Source organism: Rhinolophus hipposideros (genome assembly GCF_964194185.1).
Source record: "Rhinolophus hipposideros genome assembly, chromosome: 14".
In the NCBI taxonomy this organism is placed as follows: Eukaryota; Metazoa; Chordata; class Mammalia; order Chiroptera; family Rhinolophidae; genus Rhinolophus; species Rhinolophus hipposideros.
Window position 1 is genome coordinate 38,540,994 of NC_138060.1, and position 21,306 is coordinate 38,562,299.

At 39.5% G+C, this 21,306-nt stretch overlaps 1 protein-coding gene across 7 annotated transcripts in view; it reads right to left on the bottom strand.

Annotated features, from left to right (window-relative positions):
• Positions 1-21,306, bottom strand: part of TBC1D5 (TBC1 domain family member 5) — a 503,965-nt gene that overhangs the window by 20,187 nt on the left and 462,472 nt on the right. For all 7 annotated transcript variants that reach the window (XM_081072580.1, XM_081072576.1, XM_081072581.1 and 4 more), the window contains one exon: positions 3,123-3,222. In XM_081072580.1, the coding sequence (XP_080928706.1) occupies positions 3,123-3,222 (100 nt within the window). The remainder of the gene's footprint in view (positions 1-3,122; positions 3,223-21,306) is intronic.

Consider the following 21,306-nt stretch of genomic DNA (forward strand, 5'->3'; position numbering starts at 1 on the left):
TGGCCCAGGGTATGACGGAGGCCCAGCAATGCTCACATCAGCTGCGTAGTGCAAGCTACTCTTGTTCTAGGACCACACACACACAACCTCAGAACCAACACATCCAAATACTACCAGCTTTCTGCATCCTTCGATAAAGGGATATTCAGTGAGGTGTTGGGAAATGTGGCACTGGTCCCAGCTCTTCCATTAACTTGGTATGGGGCCCTAGACAAGTCACCACTCAGCTCTCTGGTCACGGGCTGGGTGAGTCTCTCAGGGTCTTCCTGAGACAGGACAGTTCAGAGTGAAGGGGAAAGAAGGGAGGATTTGCGTTGAAGCCTCACTCTGGGCCATGCCTTGTGCTGGGCTGGAAACACATTATCTTGGCAACAAACTGGCAAGACAGATAATTTTATCTCCAAATTATATCAGAGGACACAATCATAATCAGGCAGAACTAAGGAGTGATAGAGCCTGGTTACAACTTTGCCTGTTAGATGCCATATGGGTCCCTCTTTCTCAGATATCACTCCAGCCACTCTGACAGCTGACTCTGGCCTGCAGTGTAAAGCTTCACCCCCAGGTGCCAGTTACATGCACTTAAACCATCTACAGATTTTCACGGACTGCCTTGCATTTCCCAAGCATAGAAGATTAGGTCCCTTGGAAAGTCCCTCTATAAACTTCCTCTCACCCAGGCAACCACTGGTAACAGTTATTTTCACATCAATATACACTATTCTGCACCTGCTTTATTCACTTAATATATCAGGAACATCTTATGTTAACAAAATAAGTATTTTAATCTTTATAAAGATTGCATTACAATATTATACTCAATCACTTTCTAATGGATATTTCAGTTGTTCCAATTTCATAATATTTTAATAATCAGGAAAAATAGAAAAACATATGGAAAAATACTTGGGTATTAAAGTCATTTTTAAAGGAAATTTAATAAATCAACAGTAAATCAAAAGCTTCAACTTATTTAATTTTTATGTTTTTCTAAAATATTTGCTTAGATTCAAAATTGCCTACAACACAGGAATACCCTTTAATAAACCAATTCTATAATATGCAGATGAACTGAAATGCATATGTGGACCCTGGGGCCAGGAATTCTTTGTAGCATCCCTCAACCCCACTTTAAAAATGCAGTCACACTATTTATATGCCAAAAAGAAGTCAACACTATATGAAGGGATTCTGGCCGAAAGTGAAACGTACACACAAAAACAAATCTAGTTTTGCGGTTAGCTGAAAACTCACAGCTGGTATGGGCTTTTTTTTTTTTTTTTTTTTTTTTTAATTAAAGTGTTTCCCCTCCCATGCAGTGAGAGAATGCTCCTTTAGTGCTCACTGGAAGACCAAAATCAGAACAAAAGCGGTTGGGAAATTCTGAGGCTTAAGCAAAGCTGTCTTAAAAGTTGCCATGTGGACCAAACAACTTGGAAATTTCCTAACGATTTTCTGGAGTTCCAGTAAATCTTTCTCTTAGGCACTTCTTTGTTCTCCTACTTTGGCAAAAACTCAACCCAAGTAATGCAAAGGTCCCCATTTAGGAAACCCCTCCCTCCAAAAAACCACACGTGTACATGTACACACACACACACACACACACACACAGACACACACATTCGCTCTCTCTCTCTCTCTCAAATTAATTAATTACAATTATATATAATTTATATATAAACTATCTCTTCATTACTTCTTTTTGATGCATTTTAAAGTGTAATGCAGTGAGATTCATGTAAACTTAGTTCCATATAAAAATGATCATAAAGTAGCATAAACAGTTTTGAAGGGGTAGAGTCAGACGTCACAGGGGTAATGTTTCTTGCTGTGATGAGAGATACTACACTTCTGATCACGTACCAGGGTTTCTCCTGCTGTTTCCTCCTCTTGAACCCTTTCTCTGAAGGAGTGGCCCAGAGAGTAGAGATAAGGCTGAGAATAAAATAGGGCCCAGCCAGCTGGCTAATAAGATACTACTGGTAGGCAGCCAGCCATCTAGGAAGCATCTCTTGAAATCCGTAAGAGAACATTTATTACTTGCTAGAGGCAAGGATGGTTTAGGCAACACCCAAATGACAGCCATTCTGGCCATATGCAATGGACTCGTGACCTCACAGGCTGAGAGACTGAAGGAGTCCGAGGCAGAGAGCTGACCGTCAGAGACGGCCCCAGGGCTGGGCCACTCTCAGGGCCCCTGCCAGTAGGAAGGGGCCTTGGTGGATTCTCTTTGGTTTCCCCTCATAGGTGGATGCATCCTGATTTCTTAGAATACTTGGTATTGCCATTTTTCCACACTCACAGAGCAGCATATTGGCCATTTCCATTAGAGTTCAATTCTTGTTTTCCTAATTTGTTCCCAAACTACAGACACTGCAGAGTGGAGAAAGGATGTCCATAAGTGGGCTGAAAAATAGTAACAATATGTATTATAAACGCTTTTGCAAGCAGCGTGGAGTTACTGAAGTAATACTTACATATTCAGCAGAGACCGTTTCCAATACAAAATACAGAACTTCCACAAATGTAGAGAGAGCATTGCCAGAAGAATCTAATGTGACACATGTATGACTCACATGTAAACTAAACTTCAAACTAGGACATTTCTTAGAATATAAGCACAGTCAGAAGTAAGGAAAGGTTACGTGGTCCTGACATGCATTTCAGGTAGTGTATAAAAACATATATATATTTTAAAAAATAAAGAAAGCCCTGTCAAAATAGTAATCATATTAGTTAGTGATTATAGCCAGGTTGGCACACTACTAGAGTTCACTGTTTGATCTGGAAAGCTCAATATTTTATTTTGGTTTGAGGAAGATAGATACTTTCAAAGGTAGTGTAGCAGTTAAGAGTTGAAAGCCATAGTCAGATGGCTTGATTCTGAATTTCTACTCTAGTTAATATAGATATAACCTTGGAAAATGTGTTAATCTCGTGTTTCAGTTTCTTCATCTATACAATGGGGATAGTGACAGTATTTCTACCAAAAGGATGGGGTGTTTCAGGGTATTTTTCTTCTTTTCCCCAGGTGAGGATTACATGACGTAATTATTACCACAGGCTGCTGGCTATTACTGTTATGGCCACCATTACTCCCAGGGCCAAAGTAGTTCACTCACCAAGATGAGTGTCCATCACCTTCGCACAGTATTTGCACATGGCATCCAGGTCATTCAACTGTCCCTGAAGGAAGGAAATTTGGGCTTCTAATTCTTCTTCCTAAAATGAAGGGAATAAAGATACAGACATTAAAAAAAAAATAAAACCCCCAAAGTTCTTCAAATGATATGGATTATTTTAAAGAGGCACAATGTCTTTTCAGTCCAAGATAAAACAAAAGAAAACAGCAAATAAAACCAAACCCACCACTGCCACAGCCAATAAAACAGAGAAAGGGTAAAATGGAGGTTTAAAGAAATCTGGACTTTTCCTGAGTGCTAGCTTTGTGCCATATGAAAATGTTTATACATACAACCTTGTATAAAAAAAGTACATAAAATATCTTCAGTAACTATTGAGCCACACAAATTGGGAGAGTAAATTGAATTTCAGTGAACCATACTCCCTAGGTAGCTGCTACAAAAAATTACATTTTCTCTCACACACGTTTGGGAAACCAAAGATTTCCATTTGTATAAGACAAATCTTACCACTTTCCAGACTATGATAATCTCTTAAAAAGTGAGATTCCCCAAAGCACTTGGAAAAGTTTTGCGCCTGCAGTCTATAAATAGCTGCTCTTACATTTCCTCTCTTGATATGACACTAGAGCATTTTATTTATTTGATTGTTTCTAGGAAAAATACTCTGGGTTGAGTAATTATCTAAATGGTAAAAGGCAATCTAACTGTAACAAAAGGATAAAGCCTGTTTTGTGTTTTTTTTTAAGGAAAAAATAATATACGCAAAAAAATTTCCCAAGGAAATTAGAAAAATTAAGGGAGTTTTTCTCAGAGAAAGAGAATAATACTCATTAGGTAGGATATTTTAAACCAAGTTACTGAGAATACAAAGAAAATACGTTGTCAGAGCTGGAATAGGCTAGAAAATTCTTTTTTCAGTTTTTGATACTTGTCCTTTCACATAAAAATCTTGTGTCATTAGTAAGAAGGGAGGAGAAACCGAACAAGATATGCTTTTCCTTTGAGAATGAGTATAATTTGACTTATAGATGGAAATTAACAGTTGAAAAGGTTACTTGTAGGTGTATTCCATTTTAGCAACACATATATGCGGTACTGGAAAGTAGTTTCCAACTGCAGCGGGGAGAAATGAGCCCTTAGGAATACGCATTTAAATGCTTAACACAGAAAACAGACATAGCAGTAGCTCTAAAAACAAATTATTGTCAAGTGCCCACTGTAGGATTACACAAGCACTAACCATGTTCTTTACATATCCCATAAAGTCTAGCCGCCTCTCCTTTGATACTCAAATAAAGACATATGCAACCAGAAGAATCTCAGCCAAGGAATGATTACAGGGGCCGGTAGGTAGGTGGCACCACCTTCCCAACTCTTCGTCTGGGCTTTAAGGTGGAAAAGGATGGGGTGTTTCAGGATATTTTTCTTCTCCCCCCCCTTTTTTTCTGCACAGGCTTGAGTTTCCCTTTCCCATAAAGACACTGTAAGAATCAGAGAAAGAAGACTACATGGTGGTGAACTATGGCGGTGGTTAGTCTCCAAAGATGGCGACCATCCATTGTTTCCCTCAAGTACAAGCTGTTCCACTCATCAAGAGGTAAAAATCTACTTCCTTCCTCTTGAATCTGGATTGGCCTTTGACTTGCGTTGATGCAGAGAACGCAGCAGAAATCAAACTGTCAGCGTTGGGCTAGTGAAAAAGGCCTGCCAACTCTTGCTTACTTCTTACTTGTACTAGAGGAAGACAGATAGCTACCATGTTGTAGAGAAGTTCAGGCTGGAATACTGAAAGAGAGGAGAGAAAATGTGGAAGAAGCCACAGGAGAAGCACTGAGGTTTGAGACATATGAATGAAATCTTACTGGACCTTTCGGCCCAAGCCGTCTGAAGCCAGCCAAGTGAGCGACCCAGTCAACATCCTGTGGAGCTTTAGAACAGCCCAACCAAAGCTTCCGAATGCCCGACCCATACACCTATGAGGAAGAACAGTGTTGTTGTTTTAAGGGGTGGCCTATTGGAGTACTTTGTTATGCAGCAACAGATGAACTGAAACATCTGTGGCAGAATGGAAAGAACACTAGGTTGGTATATGGCATAGGGAAATTTGAGTTCTATTTCTGATCCCGCCATTTGTAAGCCATGTCACTTTAAGTAAGCCTCTACCCAACATGGGCCTAAATTCAGCACTCTCTGGAAAAGTTACAAGTCAGATGCTTTGCTCTCCAGGAGCTTACAAACTTGTAGTTGGAATAAGAAAGTTATATAAATTACTAGAATATGAGAGAGAGTACATGAAAATCTTTTAATTAAATAAGAATAATTGCTCTGGGAATCCTGGCCCCTGCCTCCTGTGCCTTCTCCTGAACAAGTCACCATTTCAATGTGTTAGACACAAACCCAACTGGATGAGTCTAGAACTGTACTGAGGTGAGAGCTTGACAGTTAAAAGAAGAGGGCCCAGCTGCAGCCTGAGTTTTTTCTTGCATGGGATTACCAGTTGGGGTGCTGACAACCCAGAGTAGACAAAGGACTCTAGGAATGCACTGCCTCCTGGTTTCAAAACATCTTCTCTATTTACTCTATATATCAATTTGGATTAAGCCATCACTTCTTTTAAAACGTAAAGGCCCTTGGGAACCTTAATCCCCAGCAGTTATTCCTACCTAACTGGATTTATTTTATCCAGTTTATTTTCATTTTAAAAGCTGGGAGGGAAGAAGAGCTTCAGAGGAGACTCTTTAGAGGAGATAGGCCAGGCCCGGTGGTGAGGCGTCGGACAGCTGGAGGGAAGTATGTAGCTCAGAGGGGGTCTCTTTCTCAGAACACTTTATTGTGCTACCAGGAATGTGATTGTAATAAAAATGTGATGGAATTGGTGCCCTCTAAATTGTGCAGTGCAAAATTTGCACAAGTGTATAGGGCAGCCCTGAGACCACAGCAGCCCAGAGCGTGTGAAAATGTAAAACAGTTTTCCAAGTCTGCAGTTTTGCTTAGGGCTCTGGTGGCACGTGGAGAGCACCTTGCTTGCCTAAATCCCAAGTAAACCTCAATGCAAATGGAATCTATACTGTAGAAAATGGCAACTTTCATTTGTTTAAACCTTTTTTTCAAAGGAAAGTTCACACAAAGACCCAACTATATAAGATATGAAGAGCATACGGTTAAAACAGGTTGAGAAGCCCAAGAACTCCTTCTATATGGAAGTTAGAAATCTGGTGTATTATCCCTCTTGAGTTTGCTTAATCTTAAAACATTCCTAAACCCTTCAACTATCACTCAGACTTTATAAATAGAAGTGGAATCACTTGGAGGAAAAGGGTGGCTGTCATTTATTCTTCACTATATTACATAATTACAGATAAAAGAGAGGCAAGAATCAAGTTTCTAAAATTGTGGGAAGTGACTTCACATTTCTATCTTAGATTCTCTTACTCCACACTCTTTCCAACTAACATTCTTTAAACACTGACAGATTTAGTTGTTTTTTTTTCCCATTAAATTGGTCCTCTGTAATAAAAAACAAATACTTGGCTAATTGCCTTGAGGTTTTATGAAAACAACCAGTCAGTGTAATTTTTATGTGTAAATAAGACACTGAAGGGAAATGTTTATTATACAGCAGGTCCTCGAATAGTGTCTTTTTGTTATAAAGTTGATGAGATGCCATTGGAACTGTTGTTTTTATCAATTACCCTACAGTAATATTGCTTGTGTTAAACGTTGTTTCACTTAAAGTTATAGAACCTACTGAGGACTCTAAGTGAGGACTAACTGTATTTACTTTTGCAATTATGCTCTGCCTTCCATTCCATGAAGGACTATGGTGGAGCAAGATGGAATTCTGGAGCAAACACACCTGGGTTCAAATGCACTTTCTGCCAGTTACTAGCTACATAATCTTGGACAAGTTCCTCAATATCTTGGTCCCCTCACCTCCACCTAGCAGGACTGTGGCAAGAACAAACTGAGATGGAGGGTATCTGGCACAGAGTAGGTACTCAGTAAAAAATATTTATTCTTTTTTTTTTTAAATTAATAATCACGTCAAAACAGTGAAATGCATTTTAAGTACAGGGTTTTATGATTCACTGTTGGAAAATACTGGCTTCCGGTTTAAAAACCTCTATGTGGGTTAGCCCAGAAAGATTAATTAGGGCTTTCGAGCCCATCACTGTCTTAATTTCTGGATAGCAAATTGATGTGCAAGGCAAGACACTGATGGAAAATTATGAAGGGTCACATGCAGACGACTGTGTGCAACAAACACATCACCAACTGTACCTGACAGTCCTCTAGGGAAGGACCAGAAGATGAGGAGAGAATACCTAGCATCTAACCCTTCTATAGCGATTACAACATTTCAGACTCTGAGTTCTGCATGCACTAACTCATTTACTCCTCACAACAAACCTATGATGCAGATTCTCTCATTATCTGCTACATAAAACGTGGTCTTTTCCTTTGTAAGCCCAATTCTCTGGAAGTGTATGCAAGATTTAGACAGCTATTTGAGAACCCAAGTCCCTTGGCTCCCTACTCCCATTTCTTCCTTGTGTACACATTAGTTCTTAGGCTTAATTACTATGGTCCTTTCAATGTTTAATCTCGTATCTCAGTTTCCTTTAAGAGAGATTCACCAATGGCAATGTTAGGTTCTAACCCCAAATTGCTTACTAAATTGTTTTCCTTCAAAAAAATTCAGGTATAACTGGCTGAATTCTGTTTTGTTGTTCACTGAATAATTTTCATTTAGACTCTATCTCAAGAAATGTGTTTTTTGAATTTGCTTTTTAAAAAGTGGTGTTTCCACCACCATTCACCCCCAAATAGCTGACGCATCATTACACTTCTATTCAAATGTTATACATCTCAGTCGTTTAAATGATTTTATAATGTATAGATTTTATATATCAATTCTGTTAAATTCTTCCACGGTTTTCTGCTATTTCTTGGTTAATAGAACAAGCTTTTATAGTTTATTATTTATTCACTTATTCATTAATTTACTCAATATGTTAATTTATATTGTATTAGGCCTTGTGGGGAAATACAATAATGAATGAGGCATGAATTTTGACCTCTACAAATTTAGAAGGAGGTAAGTAAGACCTGTACATAAAGCCAAGAGAAGAGTAGGGTAAGTTCTGCACAAGATATGCAAGAGGAGCCTGCACAATTCTGGGGAGGGCAGATGACTTCTAATTTGTAGGGGTGGAAATGAAAGCAGATTTTTCTGGAAGAGGCATCATTTTTGATGGGTCTTAAAGAAGAAGGGATTTGGCCCAGAAGAAATGATGGGTAAATGATGTTTTAGGAGGCAAGGATCCAGTAAACAAAGAAGAGTCAGAAAAGGGTGTGACATGATCAAAACCAGAGCATGTATAGCAGAAGCTGAGGTCTGGCAGAAAGGCTTCCCTTCCCTTCCCTTTCAATCCCATTCGTTACATTTTTAGTTCAGATAATTATGTTTTGGGGGCTGGGGTCTGATGTGTAGACTGTGATGGCCACTGCCCCTAACAGGCACCATGCTCGTAACGACTGTAAGACCTGCAGCACTGTCGCTGTCCCGGAGTAAGTAAAACCCCAGTTCCTTGGTTTGGGAGAAAGTGGGGCAGGAAGAGCACCAGGGTGCAGTTCTACTTAGCTTCCAAGTGAGTGTCTTCAGATCACGAGAGACGCAGACAAGAGAACTGACATCTACTGCAGTAGGAACCAGCTCGTAATAGAAACCAGAAGACAGGAAAGACACCGAGTCTTTTTCGAGCAGATGGGTGAACAAGAAGTGGGAAGTGAAGGAAACGGAAAGTCTCGAGGAAAAAAAAGTGGGAAGGCCATGGATGTTGTGAGGAAGCTGCAGGGCAACACACACACATGGTGTGGACGAAAACCAAGCCAGAGCAGCTGGTGTCAGCAGAGGAAGACACCACCAAAGAAAAACGGAAGAAGAAGACAAAGGAGACTTTTTAGGAGTATAAAAATAAGTGGTATGAGTGTGTGAAGTAGTACAACCATGCTAAAGAGCAAGTGGAATAGGGTCAGAAGCCCCAGAATCAGTATATACGGTGCCAGCACGTCCCAACTCTGTTACCCTGACCAGGTGGCAAAGCTCTCTGAGCCTCAGTGTCCTGTCTATAAAATGGGGATAATAATAGTAATTCCTACTTCATATGATTGCTGGAGAATTAGATTACGTGAGATGTTCCAGGTGAAGTACTTTGCATAGGGTAAACACTTAACAAATGTTCATTTTGTAGTTGTCTCTATTAATATAATTCTAGAAAGTTATTCCAAGGAACTATGGATATATGCAAATTCATAACTCCAAGGATATTCATCACATATTCAATGGCAACATGTACATGTACGTACACACACACACACACACACACACACACACACACACACACACACAATCCACACAAATCCTAAATGTCTAATGATAGGCGACTTGGATAACTTGTGGTACATTCATAAACAGAATATTAGGCAACTTTTCAAAATGTTCACATGTGAGAACATTTAACAATGACTTATTATATATTAACTGGGGAAATAAGTTACAAAGCAGTAGTTAAAGAATGATTGTGTCAGAACAAACTGATAAGTCACTAGATGGGAGGGAGGTTGGGAGGATGAGTGAAAAAGGTGAAAGGGATTAAGAAGTACAAACTGTAAATTATAAAAATAGTCACGGGATATGGAGTACAGCATAGGGAAAATAGTCAATGGAATTGCAACTGCTGTGTATGATGTCAGAGGGGTAGTAGATTGGGGGGGCGGGTTATCACTTTGTGAGGGGTATAAATGTCTAATCATTATATTGTTTTGTACACCTGAAACTAAAAATACACAAATAAAACAAAACCAGAAAAGAACAAATGGTGAGGATGTGGAGAAATTGGAACCCTTGTGCACTGTTGGTGGGAAGGTAAAATAGTACAGCTGCTGTGGAAAATAGAAAATGTTCCTCAAAAAATTAAAAATAGAATTATCGCATCATCCAGCAATTCCACGTCTAGGTATATACTGAAAATAATTAAAAGCAGAGTCTTTAAGAGATATCTGTACACCCATGTTCATAGCAGCATTATTAACAATAGCTAAAACATGGAAGCAGCCCAAGTGTCCATCAGCAGATGCACAGATGAGCAAAATGTGGTCTGTACATATAATGGAATATTAGTCAGCCTTAAAAAAGGAAGGGAATTGACACCTGATACAACATGGATGAAACTTGAGGACATTATGCTAAGTGAAATAAGCCAGTCACAGAAAATACTGTACAAGTTTATTTAGAAGAGGTATTTAGAGTAGTCAAAATTATACAGACAGAAAGTAGAACAATGGTTGACAGGGGCAGGGTGGTGTGGGAAAAACAAGGTTATTGCTGAATGGGTATATCGTTTTAGTTTTACAAGATGAAAAGAGTTATAGAGATGGACGCACAACATTATGAAAGTAGCGTGAATGAACTGTAAACGTAAAAATGGTTAAGGTGGTAAATTTTGTCTATTTTACCAAAATAAAAAGAATACTCCTCCTTATAATTTATAAAGTTAAAAACTGCCTGTCTTAAAATCAGAATGGCGACATGAGACGCTTTTGCCAGTCCAGCCCCTACTGGCCATCCTGCCTCAGCTGGCCGGCCCTCCCAACTCCTTCCCCGCAGCAGCCCAGGAAGAGCTAGAGGGCAGAGCCACCAGGTGAAGTATAGGGAGAAACTTATTTCTTCATGCAAAAATTTTCTCTACCAAATTGCAATTTGATTTTTAGCAAATCCCTAGAACTGACCAATTACATATCAAATCCACATGCACTTCATTGCTTTACATGTGAAAGAGTTCCAAACATCTTTTTGAGGTCAGGTTAAAATAATTCAGCTCACATGTTCGCTGTGGGTGGGACATATGGGATATGGATTATAAATGATATTTAAAAATAGAACATGTAAGGGTCACAAACTTAAGAGAAAGAAATTTCCTCTTATTCAGTTCCCTCTCATAATTTTTATGGAGGGAGTAAAAAAAGTTCTTAGTTTCTTCCCCCATTTTATTCTTTTGGCTCTACCTGATAAGGCAGAAATTTCCCATTGTCTACTCTTTAGTACCTTTTTTTGGGGGGGGGCATGGACTTAACCACAACCTTTCTATGCCTCAGTTCTCACATTTGTAAAATGGGAGGTAATTATAGCACCAACCTCAAGAGTCCTTTGAGGATTAAAAAAGCTAATACATGTAAAATGCTTAGAACACATGACCCACATAGAAAGTGTTCTGTAACCATCATCCACAGCCCGTAGCCATCATCCACAGGGGAACATGTTCACACTGGAATATATTTGAAGCTGGCTTTATCTACAGAAAATCTCATTTCTGATTTGGTATTCAATTAATCTTACTTAGACTAATTCTTTTCAATTTTTAATATGCATAAAAATCTCCTGGGGAATGTTATTGTTAAATGCAGAGTCTACTTAGCAGGTCTGGGGTGGGGCCTGAGACTCTGCATTTCTAACAAGGTTCCAGGGGAGGATTACCCATGGACCACACGTTGAACAGCAAGATTTAGATGACCCATCTCATGCCCTCCTATTTACTTCTGAAAACACCTTCCACTCCCTTTGGAAAGGTGATGAAACACTTTACTATTTCCTTGCTCTAAGGCAGTTCTAACAGATGGCTGCATGGTTACATGCATATTTTGTAACAGTTCAAAAGACCTCCTCTCAACATGGAGTAGGATGTAGAGAGGAGAGAGAAGCAGGGTGAAACGTTTCCAAGATAGCTTTCCAACCTTCCTCAATCAGTGCTGTACAGAGTGGCTTCATTATCTGTTTAGAACTAATTCTTAGACTATTAGGTATGAATTCATTCTTCTATAAACAGAAGTGCTTATTTTGAAGCCAAATATATAAATTAATTTTGTTGGATTATGCATGCTCGGTTCTGTAATTTTGATAAAGAGGCTGTATGTAAGTGTCAGAGAATAAAAGATGCTTTTCAAACATGAATGCAATAAGAAGAAAATAGCAGAATACTTCCATAATCCATGATATTTAAATTAATTTATTTCCTGAAGATATTTTTATAGTAATAATATGTGTTAAATACTTTTAGCCTTTACAAACATGCTTTTATGACTATTGCCCTTTCAACACTGTGAACTATTTTAATGTAACTTTGCCTTTGTAGATATTGTTTACAAAAGACAATAAATAAACAGAAAAGAATGGTGCCCCCAAAATAGGATCATGTGCTACAAATTCTAAAGTAAACTGAATAAGCCTACAGTCTTGAAATAAATATACTGGAAATGAAAACAAAATCTTTAACTAGAAAACCTCGTCTATGTGTCACCTGAGGAATAAAACCTTACTTGCAAGTTACAAACCTTATTTCCAAAAATCCTATAACTTCTCTTTTATTAGGTTGGTGCAAAAGTAACTGCGGTTTAAAAGGTTAAAAATAATTGCAAAAACTGAAATTACTTTTGCCCCAACCTAATAAATGAATAATTATATGTGTATGGTATGTCTTCGGAACTTCCTAGCCTTTGAAAATTCAAAAGGTATAAAAATGTGAAGCACAGTTGTTGAAGGCACTTTGCCTGTCTTTTGAACATTTTAACTGGAAAAAAAAAAAAGTCTCTCCTAGTAGGCACTGTGTTTGGGAAGCTAATTAAATAGCATTTGTGTCCCCATCGTTTGGAATTTTAGGCTATCACCTCCACGTTGCATTTTATAATTAAGCAACTGGACCCATCTTTTGTAAATGAGAATAGCTCTCTCCTCCACCAGGCCAATTAGCATAGATGTTACTTCAGTGAACAAGGGTTTTTCCCTTTCCACTGACACATGATCAGGCCAACTGAGGAAACCATTCCCCCAGCACCAATGCCTCCAGCGAAGTTTCTCATTGTGTTGCTGGCTGGGCTGAATCATCTGTGTGCTTTCCTTTGCTGTTTCTGGCACCAAACATAGGCACGGGGACCATGGCGGACCCAGATACAGGGCCAATGTTGTTTCTGTTATGACAAGGCTCACTGACCTGTGTGAGGATGAAATGTGCACTCTTGTACTGTCATTCTCTGAGCTGACCGACCCCACGATGTCCCATTAGAGAAGAAGAAAAAAAAAAGCACCCTACAGCAAATCCAAACCGAGGATCAAGCACGGTTTAAGAAATTTAAGTTACAATTTGTAAAGGAAACCAAGTGTTGGAACAGCTTTGATGAACAAAACACTATCAATTCTGAGACTTCTGGAAAGAAAACAAAAAAGTGATAAATAATTTTGTGAATTACCTGGTGTATTTACATGCCTATCACACTTTTGTTAATTCACTCCTTAAGCTAATTTATAGAAAGCTCATTTCTCACTATGTATCAACAATTTCTATTAGCTTTTATATGTGGCTGGTGAATGCCAGTGGGAAACGAGGTGACTTTCATGCCCTAGAGAAGGCCAGAGTAAAGCTTAATACACCCGACTCCTTGCACAGCACACAAACCCTTCAACAGCATTCATTTATTCTGTTTACCGTGTGCCAGACAGAATACTGCCACAGGAGATACTGTGACAGTGACAAGCGTCTGCAAGTCTTTTAACCAAATACAAGCAGTTCTGTTACAGGCAAAGCAAAGGACACATTTATAGACAATCTAAGACATCCCCCATCTCAACATGCTGCTTCTGTAGTTTTGGGGAGGGACGCTGGGATCTGCAGTTTCACTAAGGCCACAGCTCCTCCTGAAAGTACTTAGCTTCCAGAGGGTGGCAGGGAAGGCTCCATGGGACACAAGGTGCTGGGGCTGAGACTGGAAGGAACTCTGTGAGTCTTGTGGCCACACGAACCTTTTGGTCAGAAGAGACAGTGAAGCAAAACGACACAGAGCTGTGAGATAGCACGCCTGGTTTGAAGGAACGGAAAGAGCTGCTGCATTCCCAGAGGGCTGGAGAGGAACTGGAAGGAGGACTGATGACAGGCTGGACAGGGTGAGATAGTCAAGGGACCTGCAGGCTGTGCCATAAAATCTCGAAATTTATCCTAGGGAAGCACCACTGCAGAATTCTGGTGGAGGGAGTCGGATACCAAGTCAGATATTCAGAGAGCAAGCTGGCATTATGAAACAGTTTGGATGTATGAGACCATTAATAAAATGGCTTTATTCTATAATTTATAATTAACATGGTACTGTTAGTTACTGAACTGAGAAAAACATTAACAGAGAAAGTATACTCTTACTCTATCCTCATTCCCCCAACCCTCCAACTTCAGAAGCTTCAGAACCCAGAGTAGAGTCAGTTATGTTATAATGTTTCTTTTAAAAATGTGAATTTGTTCCGAGGAGATTGATAAATTAGGGGACAATTGAGCACAACATGAATTTCACGTTTGCTTATGTACAATTTCATCCATAAGAAACACTAGGTGAGTGCAGAAAACTGCATGTAGCTGGACCCCGACTTAGAGGAATATAAACATACATGCACACACCTCTGGGACCTGCCCGCCATCTGAGCTCACAGTGTGTGTGATGGGCTGCCAATCTGTCAGATTCTAGATAATTCTCCTTCCACTACTTTATGGGGTAACTCACAAGCTCCAAGCCTTCAAATGTCCACTTCCTTGACCAGGCTTAAGGGCTTTATCAAGGTAGAGTCATATTTATCATAGTATTTATTTCTTAATCATTTAACATGTGTAAAACCATGCTACTACTTTTATTAGGTTCCTACCTTGTTTCACGTATAATTCTTTGAGTGTTGTTCCCAATTCCACCTTTCCCATGAGCCCAGTGGTTTTCAATGCATGATTTTGCACAGCATGATGGTTTTTGTGAAAATATAAACCACGTTAGGACTAACTGTTCTGACAACCACTATTCTTTTGAAGACGAATACATTCATGGCAATCAAATGTGTACATTTTTCCACAAAGGTGATAGTTGGCAGAAAAGCTTTAGTCTGGAGGCCATGGCATCATTCTCTGTAGGGGGCAGTGCTGCTGCTCCTGCATTCGTTCTTGTCTTCCTTCCTGAAAGGGCCCTGCAGCCATGAACTTCCTCTCAAGGGGAAGCTGACCTAAACCAGAGCCATGCGGCTGGGGCTGGGCCTGATGGATTTAAGGGGAACCTGGTTACCTTTGTAGGGATGGCTGCAGGAATTCTGGCCAATGAGACATAAGGGGAAGGTGGGTGGTTCTTGGAAAAACCAAAGAACAAAGGTTCTTAAGACATAGTTGCTAGATTTAACAAACGGAAACAGGACATACAGTTAACTTTGAATTTCAGACCATTGGCAAATATTTTTTTTAGTGTATTTCCCATGCCATGTATGAGACACACTTATACTAAAAAATTATTCCTCATTTACTTGATATTCAAATTTAACTGCAAATGCTATGACAATGCTCCACAAAGACATGGTCTGTGTTGGTCCTCTGGATGTTGGTGAATAGGTATGGTACCTAGAACGGCTGTAGCTGTCTCACTTCTAACCTGGGGAAGAGCCTATTCTGGGCAGGCAGAGATGTGGAAAGAACTTGGGTCTTTGAAGACACTGCCAGTTTCTAAATGACTGGTTCCAAACCTTGATGACACATTTCAATAACTTGAGAAGTTTTTAACAATTACCATGGCTCAGGCCCCACCTCAGAGATTCTGATTCAGTTCTTCTGCTACTGGTATTTTTTAAGCTCTCTGGTGATTCTAATCAGCAGCCATGGATGAGAAGTCCTTTGGACTTAATTTGAATGAATAACTTATTATTTGAATCAGTTTGAGTCAGAATTTCTGTTATGTTCAGCTTAAAATGTCCTAACAAAATGATAGTCTTTGGAATGAAATGCAAGGTCCAGCATTTAAATGGTCTTTACATTTAATTGGTCTAGCCCAGAAATTTAAATCTCAATTTCTTGCAAAAGAATTCAGCCTGCTTATTGATCTTGTGCCTGTCTTACTTATCTTACCTTCAAGTAAGATAAGACCTTCATCAAGGGTGTCAAAAAAGGAATCTGGTCATAATAGAGACTAACAATGGGTAACTTTAACTATAGACATTGAGAAAAAAAACCCAACACCTCATTTATCCTGGGCAGTAAATAGACAACAGTTTTATCTCTGCCCAGCTGGAGGATATTAATGTTTGTTGTCGAGAGATTAATTTAAGATTTCCTTAATGTTAGCATGATCACACAGTAGCACCTTGCTGGTTTCATTCTTATTTTCTTCAATTTCATTTTCAAAAGTATTATTTTTGATATTTTATGGAATATCTATATATACAGATATATGTATCTATATATCTATATATGTATCTGTATATCACGATGAATGAGTAAGAGACACATTTGGAGTACACAAACCCCAAAGATTGCCTAGCATCACGACTGAGAACATTCTGAAAATGAAGCAATCTGGCAGCATTTGTGACTGTTTATTCTAAATAGAATGTGGGCATTATTCTGCATGAGGCCTTTTCAGCTTTAGACTGTGTATGAGTGGGTGTGTAAGTGTATGTGGGACAGGTTAGTGATATCATTTGCAAGTTCTTTACCTTTCCTTGTTAATGAAACCCTTGAGACATCTGAATGGACATATGAAAGAATTCAGGAAAATGTTGCAAATTTTCCCGGTCTTCCTTACAATTCTGTCCTAACTTTGGGGTGGTTTCCAAGAATTAAGGTGATGATGACCAAGAGGTCACGTGAAAGTGATCCTAGGTGCTGGTCTGAAAGGCTCTTTGTGTTGCAGGGATAAGTATGTTTGGAATGGGTTTATTTACTAAAATCAGGCCATTTTTAAGAGTTCATCAAAGAAGTGAAATGAGAAAGAAAGGAAACTTTAAAGCAGAATACTAAGAACATCAAAGGTGAGAAAATAATTGCAAAACATGATCAAGAAAGGCAGGAATCAGAGTCTTGTCAGGGGTCTATGAATAAATGGTGGGGGCAGGGATAGGGGAAGTGTCCCCTTTCCTAACTGCTTTTCCAGTTGAAAAGTTTTTGTTCTTTTTCTCTCGTTTTCAAATGTAGCCCATAACATCCTAGGATTTCACATAAAGCCGATTTGTTCATGGCTTACTACAATCATCATGCTTTCGAGTGACTGCTGTTAAAGTTTCTATCTATTGACCTCAGCAACGTTGGGAAATGATGTTTTGACTGGCAATGCTAAAGCTATCGACAGAACTGTACTAAGCTGGCAACAATTCTGAGGGAAAGGTGGGAGGGTGGGCTTTGCCACCATCTTAAAGAAAAACGAAAGTTTGTAAATTTGATTATGTTATCTTTTGTCGATCCATATATTCAAGGCTTTTAAAATCCTTCAGCTACATCGTAATGTCAGGCCTGAGAAGGATCTTCGTTGTTGTTTATTCATGTGTTTTAAAAAGTTGCTCATGACCGAAACAAAAACTCACAGACACAGACAATAATTTAGTGGTTACCAGAGGGTAAGGGGGTGGGGGGTGGGTGATGAGGGTAAAGGGGATCAAATATATGGTGTGGAAGGAGAACTGACTCTGGGTGGTGAACACACAATGGGATTTATAGACGATGTAATACAGAATTGTACACCTGAAATCTATGTAAATTTACTAACAATTGTCACCCCAATAAAATTAATTAAAAAAAAAAAGTTGCTCATGACCAACTGTACTTCATAAGCAGACAAACACCACAGACCAAGGTCAAGCTTATGTGAGCCAAGCATAGTCTCATCAAATACAACTTAAAATGAAGTTATCCAGATGAATTTGTAATGATAGGCAAGCTTATTAGGAGGCTTAATAAAGCATCAAGGGTGAATTCTATGAAAATCATCATGCTGAGTATTATTCCTATGGTCAAATACATTTTGTTATTTTTCTTTTCTCATGTTACTAGTTCTTCATGTCAATGCTAAGATGTTTTTCTGGTACCATCCATTTTTTAAAATTGTATCACTACTGCCACAAGATAGAAAGGTTCTGAATTTTCCCAACAATTACAACAATTCCCTCCTGGGCCTTTAGCAACTTGTAACATGTTTTTAATTTGATTAGGAAAAGTCACCTCCTTGTGGTGCAGGACTTGGGGAATGGATATTACCTTTGTGCAGAGGACAAAATGTCCCATCTCCAGGCAAGCCTAGCCCCAGACCTCGGCCTGCAGCTTAGTGAACAGAGCACAGGGCTGCGTTTCAGCAGGGCTCTTGTGAGAAGTGCACAAAGTGCATCACTAAATGCCCGGCAACTCTGCCCTTTACTCCCATGCTCCAGGTCTGAGGTTCCTGGGGTTTGCCACCTACAGTACTTCCATGTGTGTGAATTCCTGATACATGGGCATCGGGAGCAGAAAACCAGAGGGGAAACATCAGGGTTCAGGGAAAGAGAAGAGGGGTAAATGTGCCCAAGCCTCCAACTGACCCCCTGGGCACAGCATGAGGAACAACCAAAAAGGAGTTCCTGAGCCTAAGGTTTCAAGACAAGGCAACGGACACCCATGTGATACGGATCTCCCTCTTCGTTCGATAGGCCCAGAACTCCTGTGACAGGAACAAAGCCATTCTTTCTAGAATTAGAACCCAGTGGATTAAAAATACAGCTTCCTGGAAAAGTTAACAGAGGTGTTTTAAAGAATAAATGACGGGAAGCTAGGAACAGAAGATTTAAAAGCAGGAAGATGCTGTGTAGGGAAGGAAAGTGGTATTGCCATTGAGGGGAAAAGAGGACAACCTAAGAGCCTCCACAATTTGGGCTCTCGCCTTGACTGACCTCCATCTGCACAGGGCAACTCAAAGCCCTCCCTTCCTTCCCGGACCTGCACATGTGCCTGCTGAGGCACAGATTACTGTCCCCAAGGCAATGTGGCACTGCAAGACTAAATAAATGGCAAGTTTCAAGAAAGGTCATTGGAAGGAAGCAAGTGCTATCCATGCCACATTTAATTTAGCATGATTCAAACCCACAGGAATTTCTGGCTAGGAATTCTAATATTTCTAATTGCTTCACTTGAGCTCTCCCCATACTGCTGTGTATGCCTCCTGGGAAGTGTTCAGCATGGGTACAGTCTGGCATCTTTGTATTTTATGGAGATGATGGACATGAAGACAAATTAGGGAGGAAGAAGGCCCAGCATGGGGGGGGATGAGTGTCTTATTCGCCCCCAAAGGGTGCCCTCTTCACAGTCCTGAAAAGGGCATTCCAGTCAAGGTTCAGAACTCCATTTCCTGTCGTTCTGCCTTCATAGGGTCCGCATATCTTTTGGTTAAAAATTAATTTACTGAAGCATAAAGATGTTAAAATGTTGGTTATAAAACCTGTTTACAAAAGCTAAATTAAAATGTCATGCACAGACTGTCAAAAACAGTTCTTTCTGATGCTCCCTGTGATGTTCACATTTCTTTACAATGGAATTAGTTGAACTGAGTGAGGCAAAAAGATGGAGGTAGGAGGAAGGAACATTCCTACAAAGATATACAGTCCACCTCCCCTGACCTTGAGCTGATGCACGGACAAATGTTTGTGGACAAGTTTCATGTAACATTGAGTGACTGACTAAATGTCATCTTTCAAATACTTGAGTTCAATTTAACCTTAGATTAAAATTCCTATTATAAGACTTAAAAGAAGCTAGAAAAACTGCCAATGTCTAAATTCATTTTATATCTAGTCATATGTTAAATGGCACTATATTTTAATGCAGTTATCATTAAAATTATTGATTAAATAAAAGATTATAAATAGAGGCAGACGGATGGTGGTCAGTTGGTTAGAGCGCAAGCTCTTAACGACAAGGTTGCCGGTTCAATTCCCACATGGGATGGTGGGCTGTGTCCCCTGCAACTGAAGACTGAAAATGGCAACTGGACTTGGAACTGAGCTGCGCCCTCCACAACTAGATTGAAGGACAACGACTTGGAGCTGATGAGCCCTGGAGAAACACATTGTCCCCAATATTCCCCAATAAAATTAAAAACAATTTATAAGTATGTATTTATGAATTGAAAAAATCTTAGAATTAGATAAACTCTTGATACCGGGTTTCAATATCATACAGAAGCCCATAAGGAAATTCATTATAATTAATGCTTTCCACATACTTTGTGTTCTTAGGAAGTATACATCACTGACTGACGAGAAAATCAGGTAACTAGGAAAATTCTAGTCTACTGGGAGTGCCACTGCTCAATTTCTCTCTTCCAACTACCAATCTAACTCAAGCTGCCTAAACATCCACATTGTCATGGACTTCTCTAAACCTTTCCTCTTACCAGAGATTGGTTTGGGAGTAGGCATGGGGTTTAATTCTTGCCAACCAATGAGATGGAAGGGAAAGCCTGCTGGGGAACGTCCAAATAGACTTCTCTAGAAGATGTTGTGTGGGAGTGAGAGTGTGTGTGTGTGGGGTGGGGTGGGGTGGATACACTGAGGATGGCAGAATGGAAAGATGGTGGCGTCAATTGAAGAGATGAATTATCCAGCTCTAGACCTGCCTACTTTGCGACACTTGTTATTTGTAATAATAAGCAACACATTTTCTCATTTGAGATAATAATTTCTCTTATTTTTTTACCAAAAGCAACTTGATCTAACCCCAACTATTTTAAATTCTGCCAGAGGACGTGAGGGAGACGAGAACACTCACAGCAGACATTGTTGATTGCTTACTCAATATGCACATCCACTAATCTGTCCTACAAAGTTGCTGTATGTGCATGAGGGAAAACCATGGTTGCATTCAACGAAAGAAGAAATACGTTTGTGGTTCAAGTCTGATCTCTCCTATGAAGTTCATCTAGACCAACACAGCCCGTGGTGGTCTATCTTTGAACCCATATTATTTGTTGTCTTTATTGCTTATATGACATTTGACCATATGTTGCCTCCCATGCTGATGAGATATTTTTATTTAGCTTAATTATTACTTAACGTTTGATGTGTTTCCCCCTCCTCCAATTTCACTGTAAACAACCCCACTGGAAAGGCTCTCTTATATTGCTTATACATATATGTCTTAAATTCCAATTTCTAGAACATGACCTAAAGTAGATGAGGTGATGTTCAGGTTGTCCATACTTCCAGAAATAAGTATGAATCTGTGTTCAAATTTGTTTTCATTCATTTGACACTTATAGTTATTCTGTCATGATAAAGAATAGATCAGGGGTGTCCAAACTT